Source organism: Lycorma delicatula, chromosome 5 (assembly GCF_047948215.1).
Source record: "Lycorma delicatula isolate Av1 chromosome 5, ASM4794821v1, whole genome shotgun sequence".
Classification (NCBI taxonomy): Eukaryota; Metazoa; Arthropoda; class Insecta; order Hemiptera; family Fulgoridae; genus Lycorma; species Lycorma delicatula.
Genome location: NC_134459.1, coordinates 126,685,638 through 126,706,367, shown reverse-complemented (window position 1 = coordinate 126,706,367; position 20,730 = coordinate 126,685,638). Strand labels below are relative to the sequence as shown.

The window sequence follows — 20,730 nt, the reverse complement described above, 5'->3', positions numbered from 1 at the left end:
ACTTCTATGTCTATTATAGCTAATTTTGGCTTAAATTTGTTCCATGCGTACTTAATTTTAACAGTCACTACTGCTCTTCATTAATGTACTTAATTTATTTCTCAACACCTATTTTGTAACTATTCAATTGCTGTTGAATAGCACTAATTCTGATATATTTCTACAAAATATATTTCTTAAACAGCAAGAATTGATGTGGCTTCAGTATAATTCTTGAATGAAAAGAAAATTTTATTTCTATGGACCAAATAGTAATAACATTACATCATACATTCTGAATAATGGATTCAGTGGTTCTGTCATAGCTTTAATTAAAAAGAAAATGTATATGAAAATTCTTTATGGGGAAAAATCCCAGACTGAATAATCCCAGAATGAGTGTAGAGTTGAGCTCTAGAGTAATTTAATTTGCTTCTATTAGTTTTTATTTCTAGTAGTTACTAGATAGACTAGTTAAATAATAATTCTATAATAAGATTAAATTTTAAATAACAGATGAACCATTGAAATATTGTAGTGGTTTCAGCAAATATATCTGGTAACTTCTTTCACAAAATAGTTGAATGTGGACATTAAACAGTGTTTAATTTTAGATAAACTGATTATCTTTAGAAAAAACAGAACCAAATTTATATTATTGTTGAAGTTTTACTCATTTATTCTTTCAAATTACCTGACTCAACTGAAGTTACGGATGGTGATGAGATGGACTTTCTAGCCTATGAAAATTTTAATTAATATCTTAATTAAACTAGTTATGTTTTTAATCAAATATTTTCATTTACATATATTAGTTACCAATGAAAGCTACCATTTATATTTGGAAATAATGATTTTTTTAAATAAATAATTTTATGTGACAAATTATTAATTGATTGTTGCAATAGTCCTACCTTGTTTCTTTGGAAGCTTCTGCCAGGATTTTCTTTCTATCCTATTTGTCTAAGATCTTTTAATTAAACATTTTATTAACCTGTGTCATTTTCAACATGCTTCAGTAAAACTTCATTTCAAGGGTTTCTATTTGCTTTCTCTCTGTTTTTCTATTACTCATACTTTCTTGCAGTAAAACATAATTTTTACATAAATATTTTCAAGCTTCTTTCGATTCTTAGATCTGTATTTGATACTTGCACACATCTTTTTCAAATAAAAGTATTCCTTATTTGTGTCTATTTCTACATTACTTTGTTCATCATTTGTAATTTTACAGTCTAAATAACAAATCTGCTTCTTGTACATTCAGTTTCCCTACTTTAATACACAATTTCTTATTATCCCCCTCTTCGTCATATATCATTATTTTTTGTTTTAGTTTTATCTATTTTTAGAAGAAATTTCTCTCCTACCAATAAATCCTTGCCATTCAGCATTTCTTTTAACTCATCTTTGATTCCTGCCAAAGGTTGGTTTATTTAAAACAACCATGCTATCAGAGAATTTTACATTTTTATTTTTCCTCCTTAGATAATTGTTCTTACTTTTAAATTTTTCTTAAAATTTCTACACAGTTTCTTTTATACATGGTCAAACTACATCCTTGAATCAGTCTTTCCTTTTATTATAATTATCATAATTTTTAATCAATTATTTTTTGTTTATCTTAATGTTTTCTGTTTTGAAAAAAAAAAGATTTGTAAGCACCTTAAGAGAATGTTATATTTATAAGCTTTAAGTAGTACCTAGAAATGTTCATTCTTATTGAAAAGCAATACAGATATTTTAATTATAACTGTAATTACCTGATTTATTAAACAATGGTAGAGAATTAAATCCATTCATTGGTGTATTTGGGTTTAAAATTAATGGCTTGTTTATATAATTGTGCATATCTATATTATTTGATGAAGAAATAATACTTGCTGTATTAGTAATAATGATTGGTCCAAAATAACCCCCACTATTTCTTTTTGATCTACTAATAATACCATTGTTAGGCACATGTTTGGTGTTACTTAAAGTTGTTTTGGTAGTATCTCTGCATAATTCTTTCACTCTAGCTAAGTATTCCTGGAAAAGAGAAAAATATTGATTAAAAAATCAATAACCAAAAATTAAATATATTTTATTATATACTGCATTGTTACACAGTTATTAGTAATGAGTTAACAGTACAAAGATGAAATTACTATAAAAAATGTCTTTTTTTTATCTGGGTTCCAGAAAATTCCAAAATGAAATATTTTGGAATTTATTTATAATAAATAACCTCCTTAAAATCTCACCAATTTAGTAAAATATAATACACAATTAAAAAGTAGTAAAATAACTAAATATCAGCTTATCTTTGAGTTGCATAATAAAATATTCGACTGTAAAAGTGGTATATCAAATAGTTTATAGAATCAGTTGAGATATTGTAGATTTATTTGTTAAAGCATTTCCTATGAGTGGAATGTGCTGTTATTTTTTACAGGTGTTACTGGAACCTATAACCCATTAATTTTATAATGGCTAGGATTACACTATACACTTAAATATAATGCTAATTTGTGTATTTCTTTCATATAAGAAAATGTTTTATTACAATCTTAAATAGCACAATGTATTTAATAATTATATAAGTACTTATATATTAATAGGGAGAAAAGACACAACATATTAAGTTTATTTTTGAAGTTATTTTTGTTATTTGCCTGCAGTTTTGACTAATCCTCGTTGGTCAGGTATGTTTAATTTTATGGAGAATTTCCATGAAGACTGCAAATTAGATGCTGTTACGTGTAACTGTGTCATGCATAATTCTTAATGGTAATTACCTAATTCAATGTTTTCTATTAAGCAATTACTTTAATTTACTTAAATGTTTACTTTAATTTTTAAAAAAACTTTTTTAACTTTTCATTGGTTTGTAAGTGCACTGCTGTTTGGATCAATCAATTATATTTATGACAAAGTAAAAAGTTTTAAACACAGACATCTGTTGCTATCCAAGAGATATGTTGAAATTATTATTGGTAGCAAATTTTTGTCACAAGGCCAACACTAAAGATTCACTTTTAAATGTTAAATTTAACATTTTAAGTACAGTTTAGTATTACGGGTGAGATTGTAGGCTACAGTAAGCAGCTTTACTATATTAATAAGTAAAGTAATGCTTTACTCATTAATATAGTAGGATTGATTACTTTGATTTTTAACAAATTTTGTATTATGATTATTATAAATATGAAAGAATCATTCAGTAAGTAAATAGATTATTATAACAAAAAGAAGTCAGACTTGACAAGATCTATTTTACAAGGTAAAATGGAACCTTTTAGCTTAATTTTTTAATAGTTTCTAGCACTGATTGTGCACTGTATAGATGAGCACTATCCTGAAGGAAGAGCACTTCTATAAACCACTCTTTTTTGCAGTATAATACGCTTCACTTTATTTTCAACTTTATTACCTACTAATTGTTAATGGAATCTTATCTTCTGTATTAAAAAAATACAGAAATTGAACTTTTAGCATCCCAAAAAATTGTTAATATCACTTTAATGTCTGGTGATTGGGTGTTATATTTTTTCCTGAATTGGGATTCTTCCATTGTATGCTTTGCTGCTTCAATTTTGCCTCATAATTATTAATCCAGGTCTCAATCACAATTCATTCTAAAGACTCAGCTCTAAATTAAATAACATTATTTGAGTTCTTACACATGCAAAGTACGGTTTCTTTATAATTTTATTAAACTGTGTTGGAAACCATCCTGGTATGTTTTATTGAAATACTTCAATTTGTTATGAATGATATATAGAATTGTACCAATGCTTACATTAATATTTTCAGTTGTTTTTTAAACAATAACTTACCTATCTCAAATAGTTTCATCACTGCAAGATTTAGAGCTGGAGTTCAAACTTCAACTAATTTTCCTTTACGTTGTTTATCAGTAATTAAATTTTGAATTTGTTCGACCTACTTGTAAAAATACTCGAGCACAGAACTTTTATTGTACAAAAATGTAATTCAAAAGTGAATTTCAAATGGTTTTAAGTGCATTTCTTAAGAGGAATGGCTTTTGCTGAATTGTTATATGTATTATGTCAATTATAAATCAGGGTTTAAAATATAATGGATTCCAACTTCCTTGAAAGTATCAAACTACTTTGCCTCTCTCTTATTAAATGACTCATACGATAATTTACATTTTATTATTCTATTTTCTTTATTCCATTTTTTCTATTTTTATTTAAATAAGTTTTTAAATTATTTAATTAGCCAAATTCATTACTGTTTAATGTAATAGTGATAAAAAGTACCTAATTTTTAAAGTGAGCTGTGTTTTCCCACAAATCATTTCTTTATTTGTATAATGTTGTTTACATTCCCCACATGAATAAGGCGCAATGTACTAACATGCCTTATTATATGCAATGACAAGGAGATGTAATGTTCATTAATTTTTAATTTTCCACTGTCTACTTCAGAATCTCTATGGCTAAGTTGTTGAGACAAAACGTGCAGCTAGTAAGAGTTGCTTTAGTTGAGAGTAATAATGACCCAACAGTGAACAGAAGGAAAGTAACAATTGCAGGGTTAAAAATCATCTGTATTTTGATGGGCTTGGCATGGTGATCTGGAACACTGTGCTTGGCCCAGTGAAGAGGCAATAGGAAAAAGACTCACCTTCTTTTCTACTAAATTTTTCTTCCATGTGCCATGAACAATACATTTGTGTTTATGTTGTTTTTGTGTGTGAAGTAATTCGTCTACATGTTTTGATTATTTTATCTCTATTTGTTTTTTGACTCATCATTTTGCAATGAGCAAAAGAGAATTTGTGTTTAATGTTAATCTGCAACAGGAATACAAATTTTTGAAATTGTGTAATGACAGTAACAATGAACATGCTTATTGCACATTACGTACTGGAGAATCTTCTGTTGCACATAAAGGAAAGGGTGATATTGAAGACCCTGTGAAAACAGCTAAACATAGGAGGGCTATTAATGTTACTGCTTAAGCCAAAGATGGGAATAACAATAACAGTGATTTGGAGTGTGCTGCTAAGAAGCTACATTTTCATACCACAATATTAGACATGAACTCAGTTTCAAAACATCAGACTGCACATCTAAACTGGTTAAAACAATATGACCCAAAATTTTCATCTGCTAGAACCAAAATCAAGGCAATTATTGTTAATGTTATTTCACCATTTATATTTGATAATGTGTTGTGTTTTTTGAAAAATAATAATTATGAAACAGTAATGATGGATAGTTTAAACAGTAGTGAAGTAAAACCTATTCTGATTGTTGTAAGATATTTCAGTCTGGAGGAGGTAATTCAAGTTAAACTTTTAAATTTCAATGAAGTATCAGGTGAAACTGTTCAAATTTTGTCTTAGTATCTTTTGCAGTGTATGAAAAAATAGAAACTTGAAGAAGTGTTGGTTTGTTATAATGCTGATAACATTAACAATAATTTTGGTGGTCTGAAGAAAAAGGGGAATGAAAATGTGTTCAGAAAAGTTTGAAGTGATTTAGATAGATCTACTTTAGGAATTGGTTGTTCAGCCCACATTGTACATAATTCAGTACAAAGAGCATGTGGTTCTCTACCCCCTGTACATAAAAGTTATTGTTATAAAAATGTATAAATATTTTCGCATATGTACAGTAAGAGTAACGAAACTTAGAGTTCTGTGAATTTGTAGAAACAGATTACAAAAAAGTATTATTGCATAGCAGCACAAGGTTTCTTAGTTTGCTACCTGCAATAGAAAGAATTCTTTCAATTTTTGATGGCTTAAAATCAAAAATACTCGTATCTTGTGACAAATGCCCAAAATTATTATTTGATTTTTTGAAAATCTAGAAAGTGAACTGTTTTTGAAATTTTTATATGGTACTCTACAGACATTTAACAGTTGAAACAAAATGCTTCAATAATGTATTTCTGAAATTGGAAGCTAACTCTATCACAGCAACAGAAGCATTTCAGACAAGAAATTTACATGTGTTATTAATTCTGAATTAATTTGTCAACTTCAGGAAAGAAAAATCCACAAATTAATACCATCTTCTGTAAAAGAATTGCTATTCCCTCTAAATGAAAATAATGATGTTCAGGAACAAAAATTCTTCTCAAGTGTAGACAATTTTTATAATTCTAATAACCAGTACTAGAGTTGTGGAGAACCAGTTTTGATAAAGTTAGTTAGTTTCAGTGGATAAATTTATGAACTGAAATTGCCTCGTCTGATTTAGAAAAGAGTGCACAACTTGTTAATGAAATTATAAATATTCTATAAAGATTGATGAAAGTATTTGATGAACGTATATTGTTGAACCAGGTAACTCAAAACCAAAGGGTAGGTTGTTCAAGTTCTGAAAAAGTACCAGATACTATTGAAGAGAAGTGAAAATCAATTTTTATGGTGTTCAACTGATATTTCATGTTGCAATATTTCTAAAATGGTTGAGTTTGCAATGTCTTTGCCTGGGACATCTGCTCCAATTGAGAGTTTTTTCAATTATGGGAAATATTTGGTCTGCAGAAAGGGGTAGACTTTCAGTATCTACTGTTAAATATCTGCTAAATGTTAAAATTAATTCAGAACTTTCTTGTTGTGAATTTTATGATGTAATTAAAACAAACAAATTATTTCTGTAAAAAATCACGCCCAGTGAAAAATACAACTGAATAAATAAAGTTTAATGTTTCAGTAAACTGTTAAGACTTTTAAGTAATTTAAAAAATATGTCCTGGGTTGGACCCAAAGAAGTATGGTAAGCCTATCAATATCTGTCATTCTGTTTTGGTTTCAATCAGAAAAGATGGAAGTAATTAGTAATCTATTATTTAAACTACCAAAATTTTTCATCTGCCATTAGGCTGATATAAACAGTAAGCTTTCTGGGACTTGCTAATTATAAAGTAGAGTTGAAAATGTAATCTTAAATTTTATTTAATATTTTATTGTAATATATTTTATAATTAATTTAATACTACAGAGTCATTCACGGGAACCGGATGTTTTGAAGTGGGTTGTACTCGGGCGTTCGTGGTGGGAGGGGCACGTGGCTGGTGTCTGACGTTTCCTTTGTTCATAGCATTTACATTTTGGTCGTTGAGATGGAGCCGTGGACGCTAGACCAACGCCTGTACGCGTATGACAGTTTTGTGCGAAATGACGAATCCGTAACTGCTGTTCAGCGAGATTTCCGCCGTCAGTTTAATATCCATCGTAATGCAAGTGTCCCTTCTCGTAACACAATATTACGATGGGTAAACAACCTTCGAACAAGCGGTTCAATATTGAAGAAAAAACCACCTAGCAGTTCGTCGGGGACTTTAAAACTTTTTTAAAGTAAATATTCAATTTTTATGATTATTTTAAAAACATCCTGTTCCCGTGAATGACTCTGTACAATACAATGGTAATCTAGTATTATAAATAAATAAATAAATGCATTCCTTATAAGTAAATATAGTTATAAGAAATTACAGATGGAAGTATGCTTTAGATAATTAAAAATAGAAATTACCACATGTAATTCGTGGCGAACAGGATCATGACGTGCTGGATATTGAAATGCACAACAGTGAAATGAATACGTTAATTTGGCCACTCGTAAGCTCTGCAACAAAAGATAAAACAGAATTTTTTTTTATTACTATTATTTTTTATTGCTTTTTTTAATTTATTTGTATTGACTTTGGTAATATAACTAAAATTTTTGTATAGTTATTGAATGTTAATATTTTTTTATAAGTTTTCAATGATCAACAGAAAAATATTACTTCTAAGAAACATTTGTGACAAAATAATAAGAAAAATGACAAAATATGAATATTGTATGATTCATATTCAAAATAATAGAAATTTTTCTTCTATAGGATGTATTGGAGCTTTACAGCAACATCTTAATTTCTCTGCTTCAGAGACTGGGCTGCTTAACAGAGTAGATTTTGAAAATAATTGTTTAATATTTAATAATTTTAAACTATTATTATGTTTTGTCATACTGTTTAACAAACTTTTCTTAAAAGTAATATTTTCCTTTTCTTAAAGTGAAATGTACGCTTTTTCTTCCAGAAAAATCTTTCACATTTAATTAGCATTACATTGCAGTTACTTTTAATGACATTTTTATAACTTACTTTGAAATATTTTCTTTGTCTTGGCAACCCTTTAGTAGTTAGTGTTGTCATTCTTACTCTGATGTCAAATAATGTTACTACTGGTAGCTTTTTTAATTAGGCAAATACAAGTTTAGAAGATAGTTGAAAATTGTATTGGACTAAAAACATTTTGAAATAAGTTACTAACTTTGGTTTGGCTTGACATTAAAAAAAATTATATTATGCATTTTTAAATTATTATAACTACTAAAAAAATCATAGCATTTATTATATTATCAACATTAAGTGGTTTTTAATTGTCATCTCTGAAACAGAAATATCTTACAGAATTAATGAATTTCAAAGTACCTACTAATAGATGTGTTCTTATATCACTATATTCTATTATATTTTAAGTTACATTTATTTTAAATTTTATTGCATAATAATTTTGTTTTTTATATTATAGAATTTCTTTTGATAAGTTGATAAAAACAACATGCTAAACAATAAAACGCATTTAAACAAATAAAACGTATATAAAATGTATTTGACCAAATACAAAATAGGTCTCCTAACTGCTTTAAAGTGAACTGTTAACCAACACGCTACCTACAAAATCATTCAGAGAAGAACTGCATCATAATTCTGAAAAGATCTTCTGGCAACAAATATGTTTAATCTAAAAAAAAATTTAGAAAGAGTTTTAGGGTATAGAAGAAAGCTGTTAAATATATGACAGCAGTATAGAAATATATAATCTGTAGATAATTTTTTAAAGTTCCGTAATTAATGATAATTCCTTCATTTCGTGTTTGAATTTTTGAAATTTTAAATTTAAAATAAATTTATATAATTACAAAATATAGTACAAAAATAGAATAAATAGGTTAGTGGAGGTTCATTGAAAAATTCATTATTTAAATGTGAATGACATAAGTAGGGCCAAATTTCATGGAAAAACATCATAATGAAGCATTAACATTTGGTTTGGTATTGGTTATGGCTGTGATACATTAATATTCTTCTGAAAGATTTAAGAATCTTTGTTAAGCAAAGAAAAAAGTAGTTTTACATTTTTTACTCCACAGAAGAATATATCTTTCCTGCCCCAGTAATAAGAAATTAGATGGTTGTAAGTTTACGATGATTACCTTTATGTTCAATTTCTGATTCACCTTTAAGTCACCAGGTAGAAGTTGTTACAAAAAATTAAGTTTCTTAAAAAAATAATAAAACTGACAAAACAGAATAATCCTGTTTCAATTCTTCTTTACTTTTTGAAGCTTGAGTTAATAAATACTGATTAGTTACTAATCCTTAAAATGATATTAACTTCTGAATTTAAGAAATTGAAACAATGTTATTTTTTACTTTTCAGGGTGGTATTTTTTAAATCCTAAACACTTTATTTAATTGTTTTTTCCTTTACTTATTTTCTAAACTTTTATCTTACATTTTATAGTTTTATATCTACTTAAAATAGGATGGGCTTATAAAAAAATGGCACTGAGTATTTGAAAAAACCTGGTTGCAAGATTATAAAAGAAAGATTACCTGTATATTGATAAAAATATGCAGGGAAGTGACAAACTACTACTAAGCATTATCTAATGTTTTCAAGATTTTAGCAAAATATATTATTTTTATTTAAACTAATCTTACTTAAGTTTTAATAATAATAATAATAATTATTATTTTTTTATGTTTTGTTGGATATATTTTGAATAACATCAGACTCTGCCAATATGCTACAACATTCAATTACTTAGCTGATAAAAAGTGAAGAAAATCTTCAAATTGCTTATGTTAATGATATCATTTTTCATTAAAAAAATTTTTCATTTACTTTATCTGGAAAAAGTTGCAGTAGAATCAGCAGACAAACTTTCTCTACAAAATAGAAACAAAGCATATTTTGATAGAGTGTATCTGGTAGAAAAAGTAAGGATTGAACATAGATAAAAAAGCATACAGAATGGATTGGGAATCTCTTATTTTAATGAACTAAATTAAAAAGATCTAGAAATTTGTAAAATGGATATTTAAATGATTTAGTAACAAAAAATACTTAAAACTGTAAAAATTTCAATATGCACACTGAGATTTAAATTTCATTAACACATTTAGATTAATAATTGGTGGATGAAGCCACCAATTATTGATCTATTGAAAATTATTGATTATTGCTTGATGAAAATTATCATAAAAAAAGAAATTAAACAAATAATTCTGTTTGTAACACATGTGGAAAATATGCAGTTACCGATGTACTAAAACAGCTGTTGTGATTTTTTAAATAATTTTGTGGAAATCAAATAAATTTGTTTATTTTCTTTTGTTATTTACATTAATTGCTAGGAAAATATTGAATAGTTATAAATTTATAAAAGTAATTTTTTCTAATGTATCAAAATACTTTCTGATAGAAATGCATAATATTAAGGTAAATGATAACGACATATTCTTAAGATCTTGGGGCTTTTACTTTTTTGTTATTACCAGATGTAGTAGATGGTGTCTTAAGTTAATCATTGTTTTAGAGGCTTACAGCAGAACATGGTTAATGCAATGAAAGTATGACTATTTTATTTTAAATACATATAAAGCAATTTTTTGTAACTTAAAAAATCTTACCTTTAAGTCATGAATTGATGGTATTATCTTCAATGTGTTGGTTCCCATAAGAATTAATGTTTCTAATGATTCAAGACCAAGCACAGGTAAATTTGTAATTGATGTTTCAGATAGATCACTATGGAAAAATGTTAAAATTGAAAATAAGCATAAAGATTGAGAAAGATCAACAAAGTGATTAAATTTTATAAATTTAATCATTTTTCTTTTTCTGATTGTTTTCTATACATTTTTTAAACATATAACATTATATTTAATTGACTTGTTCTACAAATGTATTGACTTAACATGAATTATCTATCTTTTAAATTGTCTAAGTGATAAAAGAATATTTATTTTTAATCTAAAGTCATTTAGATTAATTTGATTCTGTTAACCTCCTCATAAGCTGTGAAAAAAGAAAGTAATGTGTTTAATTCAGTAAATTGAAAAAAAAATGTATGTTTAAATGGTTTAGCTTATGTACCATAATCATGTTATTTTTCTTTAAATCAATTTAAGTAAATTATGTTTTAGGACATATAGTTATAACATCTAGTTAAAACAGAAATGATATGCTAGTCATTTCAACTTTAATTCTATAACTTTTTTGAAAGTTTATGTTGCAGTAAAATGTTTCAAGATTAGTAAAATAGTTTATTTATAGTTATTTATTTTTATAATTAATCATAATATTAAGTAAAAAAAATAATAAAGAAAATATGAAATGTTACTAAAAACAGTAAATTATTTTGTCAAACAGAATAATATAAGTTAAAAATGTGGATGTATTTATTGAAGTGAAGCTTCTTAATGCAAGATGATTATATAATAGATTTATTATAATCAGAAAATATAAATAAAAATGGCCAGAAACAAACACCATATATGATAAATAAAAGTTTTCACCAAAGGAACACCAAAATTGTAAAGAGATTTTTCATTATTCAAGCATATCTTAATATGAAAAACTGACTTCCTTTCTATGTCAATTTAATAAATGTTACACTTACAGATCACGCAAACTGTCTAATCCTCTAAAAGCATCATGAGATAATTCTGTTAATGCACGATTCCCTTTTAAACTCCTAAAACAGGAAAATAATCAAGAAAATTAATCAATTTTTATTAAAAAATTATTTTTTATGATTAATTTATTTTAAAAACATTAATTCCAATCATGGTTTTTCTATATAAACAGAACAGATAAAATTATTTAGTATATACTACCATGTGGAAAGTAGTTGGATGGACAGTGGACTTTGCTAATTTTGCGCTGAGTTTAACAAATTGTGTTCTTCAGTGTACTGAATTATTTTATTAAAGTGAAAGTATAAATAAAGTACAAAATAAAATTGTCCATCATAATTGATTACAAAAGGTTTAGCCAGTAGCAAAAGTAATCTTACTATAGCAATATTTTAAGTACTGTTTTTAAGGACGATCATCATCAAGGACTGATAGTTGTGTAGGAGGTTCTTCTCTCCTATATTCCTACGTATCTTTTTTAAATTTCTCAAATTTCTTTGTAAATAAGCTGTTCAAAAGGCAAATAGTAAAAAATAAGTAAGATTAAGTATTTAATAGTGCACAGACAAAGGAACAATGCTATAGATAGAGAAGAGTGTTGGAAACAAATATTAGGTTAAAAATGGAGTAAGCGATGTGCAATTATGGAATAGTTATGACTAGCCACTGAGAGGCATTGGAAATTGTGTATAATTCAGGAATAGGGTCATGTCAGCAATATAGAGGAGACAATGCATTGGTGGTTTAATGTTGGAAACTTTCCCTTCACTGAACTTTCTCTTTTCTTCTGTCTTAAGACAGCTACCATTCTGAAATGGAAAAATTGTTACATACAAGTCATTCTGGTTAATAGAAAACAATCTTGCGGTAAAATTGTATAAAAATCAGAAAAAGGTCTTAGCTGTAACTGCATCACAAACACGTCTACGCAAATGAAATGCCAAAAAGACGACTTAAAACAAGATCCTGTTTCTGTTGGTTAAAAGTGAAGTATGTAGCTGCTTGTAATAATGGGTTGTATAATGTTATCTGAATAAGTTTTATCTGAATTTTAATACTAATAATTTGAAATTGTAATTATAATGTAAAATTTTAATTTATTTAAAAATGTATTATATTTATAATGGATAGTATACAACATTTCCACTATAATATTTTAAAAAGTACGAGGGTTGTCAGAAAGGTTTTGAACCTAACCTAGAAAGACGTATTTTTTTCCGTCAAATATAGTTTTATTTTTCAACAAGGCCCTTTTCAAGACGATACATCTTTTCTAGTGTTGCTCTAACAACTTTAATTCTTCCAAATAATAGCTGGCGTGTTTCTCCGCAAAATAGACATTTACGTATGCGGAAACCTCCTCGTCCGATGAAAATCTCTTTCCTCCAAGCGAAACTTTAAAGTTAGGAAACAAAAAAAAGTCGCTTGGGGCCAGATCTGGTGAATAAGGCGTGTGGTCAACCAATTCAAAGTGCAATTTGTGAATTTTAGCCATGGCGACCGTCGAAGTGTGAGCAGGCGCATTGTTCCGATGGAAACGGACTTTCTTCTTTAAATATGGTCGTTTTTTTGAAATTTCTGCCTTCAGCTTGTCAATTAATGATCTGTAATACTGTCCCGTTATTGTTTTACCTTTTTGAAGATAATCGACAAAACACAATTTCGTAACTATCCCAAAAAACAGTCCCCATCACCTTTCCGGGCGATGGAACCGTCTTCGCCGGTTCAGAGCAGGTTCACCCTTTGCAGTCCACTGTTTTGACCCGTTGTTTTGTCTCAGGAGTGTAATGGTGGATCCACTTTTCATCTACAGTTATGAATCGACGGAAAAAATCTGACGCATTTTGCTTAAACTGCTTCAGCAGGACCTTGGAAATGTTCATTCGAAAGCGTTTTTGGTCCAAAGTGAGCAAACGCGGCACCCAACGCGCGGATAGCTTATGCATATCTAGTTCTTCCGTTAATATTTGACAAACACGTTCTTCTGATATGGCCAAAGCCTCTGCTATCTCTCTAATCTTAATTCGTCGATCGTCCAGTACCATTTGGTGAACTTGAACTTCTTCGATGATATTAGTGGTGGTTGCAGTTTTTGGACGTCCCGAACGCTTATCATCAACCACGCTGGTTCGACCAGGTTTAAATTCAGCGACCCATCTTTTCACGGTGGAAAATGATGGGACAGAGTCCCCGTAAACAGCATCCAACTTTGTTTTAATTTGCGTAGGCGTATCAATTGCAAGTATTTAATCACGGCACGATATTCGATTTTTTCCATTTTCACAAAAACACTCAGAAGACTTACTCAAACGATTATCAAACAACTGAGCGTCCAAAAATAGCTGAAATTTTATTGAGTACCTTTCAACGCATGCGCGAATACATTCCCCAACTTTTGTTGACGAGTGCTGCCATCTTCATGTTGAGTCAAAACTTTTCAGACAACCCTCGTACTTTTTGTCTAAAATTTAGAAGAAATATGAAAAATATGAATTAAGAAATACAAATTGGAACATTTAATAAGAGTTCAAAAATAATGTTACACTTAAAAAGCTGAAGGAAAATTTTCAAACATACATAAATTTAACGTATATTATCATTGTAATAAATGTCTATATTACGTAAAAATTTAGAAACTATTTTCATACGTCTGGATTTCATACCAAATAAAATTTTTTAAATAAAGTTTTCAAAGGGAGATACTGAAGTGAATGATAATTCATTATGCATTATAAACTGAAGCTTGTTCTGTTTTATGTTCGGTTAAGGATTCATGAAATCCTTTACATTTTTGGTACTTAATAATTTTTTGGTGTTTTCATAATCCATTTACGGAATTTGTAATATCTAATTTTTATTAGTCTTTATAAAAAAATTGTAATATATGCGATTAACTCATGTTAAAATATTAGCTTTTAGCTTTGAAAAAATTTAATTTCTATCTAAAATTATTGTATTGAAATGCCTTAACACTGTTAAAGAGTTTTATTACAGAAATTGCTCAGTGTATAATAAAATTAGAATCATATTTATCAAGAAATTTTGATATGGTACTTTCTTATAGATCAAGTGTTTTTTCATGGAGAGAATAAAGTACATTATGTGACTGATTAAACTGTTAGTCTACTGTTAAAATTATTAATCGCCTAGGACAGTAATTAATTGTTTGGAAAAATATATATTTTGTTTTTAGAAGTGTAATAGTTTAATATTTCATTAAGTAGTCTCTAAGATTATTAAGCTACACTAACCAATGACAATGATATATTTATACAATTTTAAATATAACTGTTAGTTAAAAAATGGCAAATTTCAGACCCATGAGTTTTTTATTGCAAAAGTATAAATTATTGCTATAATTTTCTCAAATAGACATAATTATTTTTGTCTATTTAAATTTTTGTTCTCCGATTATTCAAACCATTAAAAAATATACTATTATTCCTATTTTAATTGATTTTTAAATGTAAAAAAAAAAAATAAAAACAAAAGTTAATAAATTTTTAAAGGAAGCACAAACATTAACAACGTTGAAAATCTTGCAAGTAAATAATAAAGAATATTTACTAGACATTCTTGATTAACTCCAGAGTATATAAAAATACTTTAAAAAATCACTCTGATTGAATAAATATTACATTTTTTAAATAATACACATTCTTTGAACAGATCATAAACATGTTCTCTTGAAGTACTATACATATATCAACACCCTATATATTCGCATTAAAACATTCAGTGCTTCCAAAGATGGTCTTTGAAGAAGTTTAATTTAGAGTATAAATCATCTCAGGCAGGTAATATGGTTACCGGAGGTACCAATCGGTATACTGGTGGTCACCTAAGATGGCTCAGATGAGACGAGACCTCCAGTGTCATAGGCGTCGTATGCAGAGACGAGAAGAGCTGGTGGTGCAGCCTATGATGCGGCCACACAGTTATACGTTGATAGCAGACGGTCCTTGAATTGAGATCAAAAGATTTAAGATCAATAAATGGCGCAAGCTCTGTGAAGAGCTGGATGTGGATCCGTGGGGACGTGCGTACCGGATCGCGATGAAGCGGTTCGGCCAACGGTTGCCTGTTCTCACGGAAAAACAAACGCGTAGAGAAATTGCTTGGGTTTTCCCTAGTGAGGGCAATGAAGAAGGCGAAGCCATAGATTGTGAGCAAAAGCGTTTTTCAATAAAAGAGGTCTCTGCGGTGATACTCAGATTAGGTAACAGAAAGAGCCCTGGCCCAGACGGTATCCCGGCTGCCATATTAAAGGGACTGGTCAGACATGCAGCTTGGGAGATGACAGCAGTGGCTGATTATCGCGTAGTGAATAGAACATTTTCAAGGCGCTGGAAAGATTCGCGTCTCGTCTTCCACCCTAAGCAGAGTAGGGATGAGAGGACCCCGGAGTATAGACCATATGCCTGATAAATTGTAAGGGCAAAGCCGTCGAGAGGATGCTGGCTTCGCATGTGATAAAAGAGTTGAATGCGGGGGCTGGCATTTACGCTAATCAGTTTGGTTTTTGGTGGGGCCGCTCGGCGCTCCAAGCTGAGAATCTAAGAGAAGGCTGATTTCGTTTGGGGTTATCTCAGCTTTGTTGTATGCTGCGCCGGTCTGAGGTAAGGCGGCACGTGTTAAGCGAAATTTGCGCAATCTGCATAGAAGGACGTTGTTGGTGATATTTTTCGGGTACAGGACGGTTGCGTGCGAGGTGGCTTGCGTGCTGGCAGCTGTGCCCCCTATTGATCTATTAATTGGAGAGCCCACCCTGGTTTACGAAGGCATGGATAGAAAGAACGCTAGAGTGAAAACCTTAGATGATTGGAGCGAAAGATGGAGATTGGGCGCGGGGTCTGTCTGGACAAAAAGGCTATTACCGAACCTTATTCCGCAGATTAACAGACCCCACGTCGACGTAAATAACCAGCTTGCGCAGTTCTTCCCAGGGCATAGCGCGTTTGATTATCACCTTTACAGGTTTGGTAGACGCAGCTCTCCTCGCTGCATATACTGTTGTGGCGAGGATTCTGCCGAACACTCACTATTTCACTGTAACGATCTCCAGGACCAGGTGGGTTTAACTGGTTTAATTCCAGAAGACCTTGTCAAATATATGCTTGAGGCAGTTCAGAATTGACGGGCGATATACGAATACAAGACCGAAGTTTTAAGAAAGAAGGATGAAGAGGCTCGAAGACGTGGGTTTTAAAAGCAGTAGGGATGGACAGCCCCAGATGCGAGGTCCGGTATGCCGAGGCGTGCTGGTACCAATGAACGGCTGGGGACCCCATGAGGTGAAAGAACAAAAACATGAAAGACCCGAACCGGTGGGGACACCTTTGGGTACGCCGGTTAGAGTGGGCACAAGAAAAAAAAGAAAAGAGCCAACTGGCGAGCCGACGTGCCATGCCGGATTTACAGCTGGTAGGCGGGAAGACTCGTTTGAGTAAATGGACATTTTCCTGGGCTGAGGTTTACTTAAATGTATGTCTGGCCCAGGGGAGTAGTGATGAGGAAAAAAAGGTAATGTTTTTTTTATAACTATTCATATCTTAATGAGTATTTTCAGCTGATTTTTAAAAACTGTTCAAACATAAAATATCTACTATTGTGTAGTACATATATAATTCTACTCATATATGTACCAAAGAAAAAGGTAGAAAAATTTTTGTCCAAACAAAAATATATTTTACTAAAAATAATCTAAAATAGAGATGATTAATAAAAGAGATGACAATAATGGGATTAAAATTGTTTTGTCTAATTTTTTATAAAAATCCTTGAAAATTTGTTTGCTAGCAAACATAATAAAGTCATGACAGAAATGATGGTTGTTTTGTTTTACAACTGTGGATGTGTTACACATATTTATTTTTTTAAATTTCAATTTTCTTTTAACCACTCACCCAAATTTCTAAATGGTGACTAAATTACTAAATTTTGGTTAAGTATAATACTGTTAAAAATTATTTCAATGTAATGACTAAAAATGGTGATATAAATTGAATGTTTTTTTCTTTATCAGGCAAATAATTACTGGCAATCTGAAATTTCATTCAAGTAAGGGTAAAAAACTTTAATTGTGTTAACTTTACATTTTGTAGAATTGTTTGGACACATTTTATAACTCGGAAATGAAACATTCTAAAATGGCTTTGCAATCTTTAAAAACTAAAAATTCTAAAATTAATTTTTTCCTGCATTTTCCTAAAAAGGAAATAATGTATTTAATACTGTTTAAATGGGTAGTCAAAAAATAATTTAAAATAGAACAGACTTTATTTTATTTATTATAAAAAAACTTTTAATTACAAAATTATAACAAATCAAACTCAGTTGTCTTCTTTTGTTAGCCAGACTATAATTGAAGATATGACACATAATTAAGGATAAACTCAAGCTAATGCTAAAACAAGCCAAATTAAAGTCACTTACAGTTTACCAATTTGAGATCCATTAAAAGCCCAGCCTTCTATTTTTGCAATATTATTGTAATCCAGAATTCTGTAATATAAATATTAACAAACATAATAGTATATAAATATTCAGTACAAAAATTATAACCATAGTGGTAAAACTGTATTACTGTTAATTGTTATAACACTAACTGTAAGCTTATAAGCTCTGACCACCAATTTCAACATATAACTAATATACTCTCAGGAATATGAGTAACATCACTTATAAAAGAGGTATATAATAGCTTAAAAAAAATATTTAGGAAGAACAATTCTGTGTATTTAGAAATTCTTTTATGCTTTTCAAACAAACATAACACTGCACATAAATTTCCTTCATCCAGCAGTAATCTCTAATTTTTCATTTATCATTGATTTTATAATTTGTTGCACTGTCTATAATTTGTACATTATATACTAATGATGACTCAACTGTTGAAAAAGTTGTAACATGAAAATATATGGTGTTTTGATCTGAGTATATCTGATATTACTATGTTTACCTTTGAAAGTAAAATAAAAATAAAAGAACAATTTAAATACTGCAATTTTTTATATAAAGTGAGAAATTTCAAGGGGAATTACAGGAATGTGAACCTTTACTAAATTTGTTGATGGTCTTCTCCCAGACCTAAAAAATCAGATTCTAAAGATTTATATTTGAGTACAGTTCACGAGTTAACCCTGGACAAAGACTGAAACAAATTCTATTTTAGTAGCTCTGTTTCTTTACAAAAATAATTTGAAAATTTTATTGAAAAAGAAAAAAATACCATGTTATTAATTAAATTAATAAGTGTGGTTTAAATATTGAATTTAGCAAAAACATTCATGCATAAGTGATCAAATTCTTTTTCTAATCAGTGGCATTGGGTAAATGTCAGTTTGAAAGTTTAAAAATATCAATATTAAAAAAGTTTATAAATAAAAATATTATTAAGGAAGTTTAATAATAATAATATAATTAGTATTTGTAAAGCCCTGTAAACATTTTTGGTCTGGAGGGTCTTGTCATCAAAAGTCATTTGGTTTTATTATTGTTCTTTTTTAAAAAAAAACATTATAATTTACACTTTCAATAAATATGTTGTCGATCTCCATGGTGGAGTGGTAGCAAATGGGCTTTTCATCTGGAAGTCTTGATTGCAAATACCGATCTTCAGACATGGTATTTTTTCATATGGTACAAATTTCAATTTCATCGGGCTAATGACTATAGGCAAATGCTTGTGAAACTAAAAAAAAAAAGAAAAAATTGAAAACATTAATTACACTTTCAATAAATATGTTGTCAATGTGGTGGAGTGGTAGTGTCTCTGCCTTTCATTTGGAGGTCCTGGGGTTCAAATCCCAGTCAGGCATGGCATATTTCATACGCTCTACATTTCCAAATCCCACGCACAAGCTTCAAGCTTATGTGATGATATCATCAAGCAAAAAAAGAAATAATAATTTAGCTAATATTGACTCTAACATAGGTATCATATTAGTTTTCTAATTTGTAATTCTTGAAATATTAAAAAAGGTAAAATTGTAATTTTTTTAAATTATGAAATACATCAGGGATTTAATAAATGTTTGCTAACTGCTACATTATTCTTTAATGCTAATTCAATTTGAATTATCTATTAGAAAACAACAAAGCTTTTCTTGACTGAAGATTACATAATTTTTTCTTCATTTCATGTTTGGAATGAATTACTACAGAAATTTTGCTACTTATTTATTTGAAGATACAAAAATTTAGGTATCCTTTTTTTAGTTATTGTTGGGTCTGGCACTTTGTGTATAAAAACTATTATACATTAGTATATATTTCTTATTTAGACGAATTTCATGTTAATTTTAAATACTTACAGTTGTTCTGTTTTAATACTTAATGCATTTGATTTTATCATTTTAATCTTGTTGCTTTCAAAATCCCTAGAAAAAACAAAAAATCAAAATCAAAACAAAAATGAAAGAAACTGATTTTTTTTTGTTGTACTTAGCCTACTTTAATGAAAAGTTTAGTTTAAGGTTTAACTAACTGAATTTTTTGGTAGAAAATCCAGATATTCATTATTCTATAACCATAAATTAATTTTCTGTAAAAGAAAACAAGGAAACTTACAATATGTGCATAATGTTTTTGCTTAGACCAGGTAGTGTTGGCAAAACTTCTAATCCTGTGTGAGTAATTCTCCTAAACAAAAGAAAACATTCAAAATTACAAATAGGCATAAAATATTCATTATTATATTATTTATAGTTATAATAGATTATAATTTGAACTTTTATAACCTGAGAATTATAACAAACAACATGTAAATCTTTAAAATCAATTTAAACATGAAGTGATTATTACAATCATTCACTTCTCAATATTATTTTAAAAGATAAAAGTTATATATTCTCATTGTTGGGAGGGATGACAAAGAGGACTTTGAATATTGGTAGACCAGAAAAGTGTAATTAGTAGTGGCATCTGGCAACAATCTTTTGGGTTGGCTTTCTAAATCAATTAAAAGACTAAGTCTCATGCTTAAGATATGGTGCTTTGATCAGCTGGTTGCACAGTAAGTTT

General features: G+C 29.1%; 1 protein-coding gene across 1 annotated transcript in view; it reads right to left on the bottom strand.

Moving 5' to 3' along the window:
• LOC142324526 (follicle-stimulating hormone receptor-like) overlaps window positions 1–20,730 on the bottom strand; it is a 55,988-nt gene that overhangs the window by 21,903 nt on the left and 13,355 nt on the right. The window contains exons 6-12 of the mRNA XM_075365358.1: window positions 20,278–20,349; window positions 20,022–20,087; window positions 18,142–18,210; window positions 11,691–11,765; window positions 10,699–10,816; window positions 7,485–7,577; window positions 1,743–2,010 (exon numbers count right to left, since the gene is read on the bottom strand). Coding sequence (XP_075221473.1) covers window positions 1,743–2,010; window positions 7,485–7,577; window positions 10,699–10,816; window positions 11,691–11,765; window positions 18,142–18,210; window positions 20,022–20,087; window positions 20,278–20,349 — 761 coding nt within the window. The remainder of the gene's footprint in view (window positions 1–1,742; window positions 2,011–7,484; window positions 7,578–10,698; window positions 10,817–11,690; window positions 11,766–18,141; window positions 18,211–20,021; window positions 20,088–20,277; window positions 20,350–20,730) is intronic.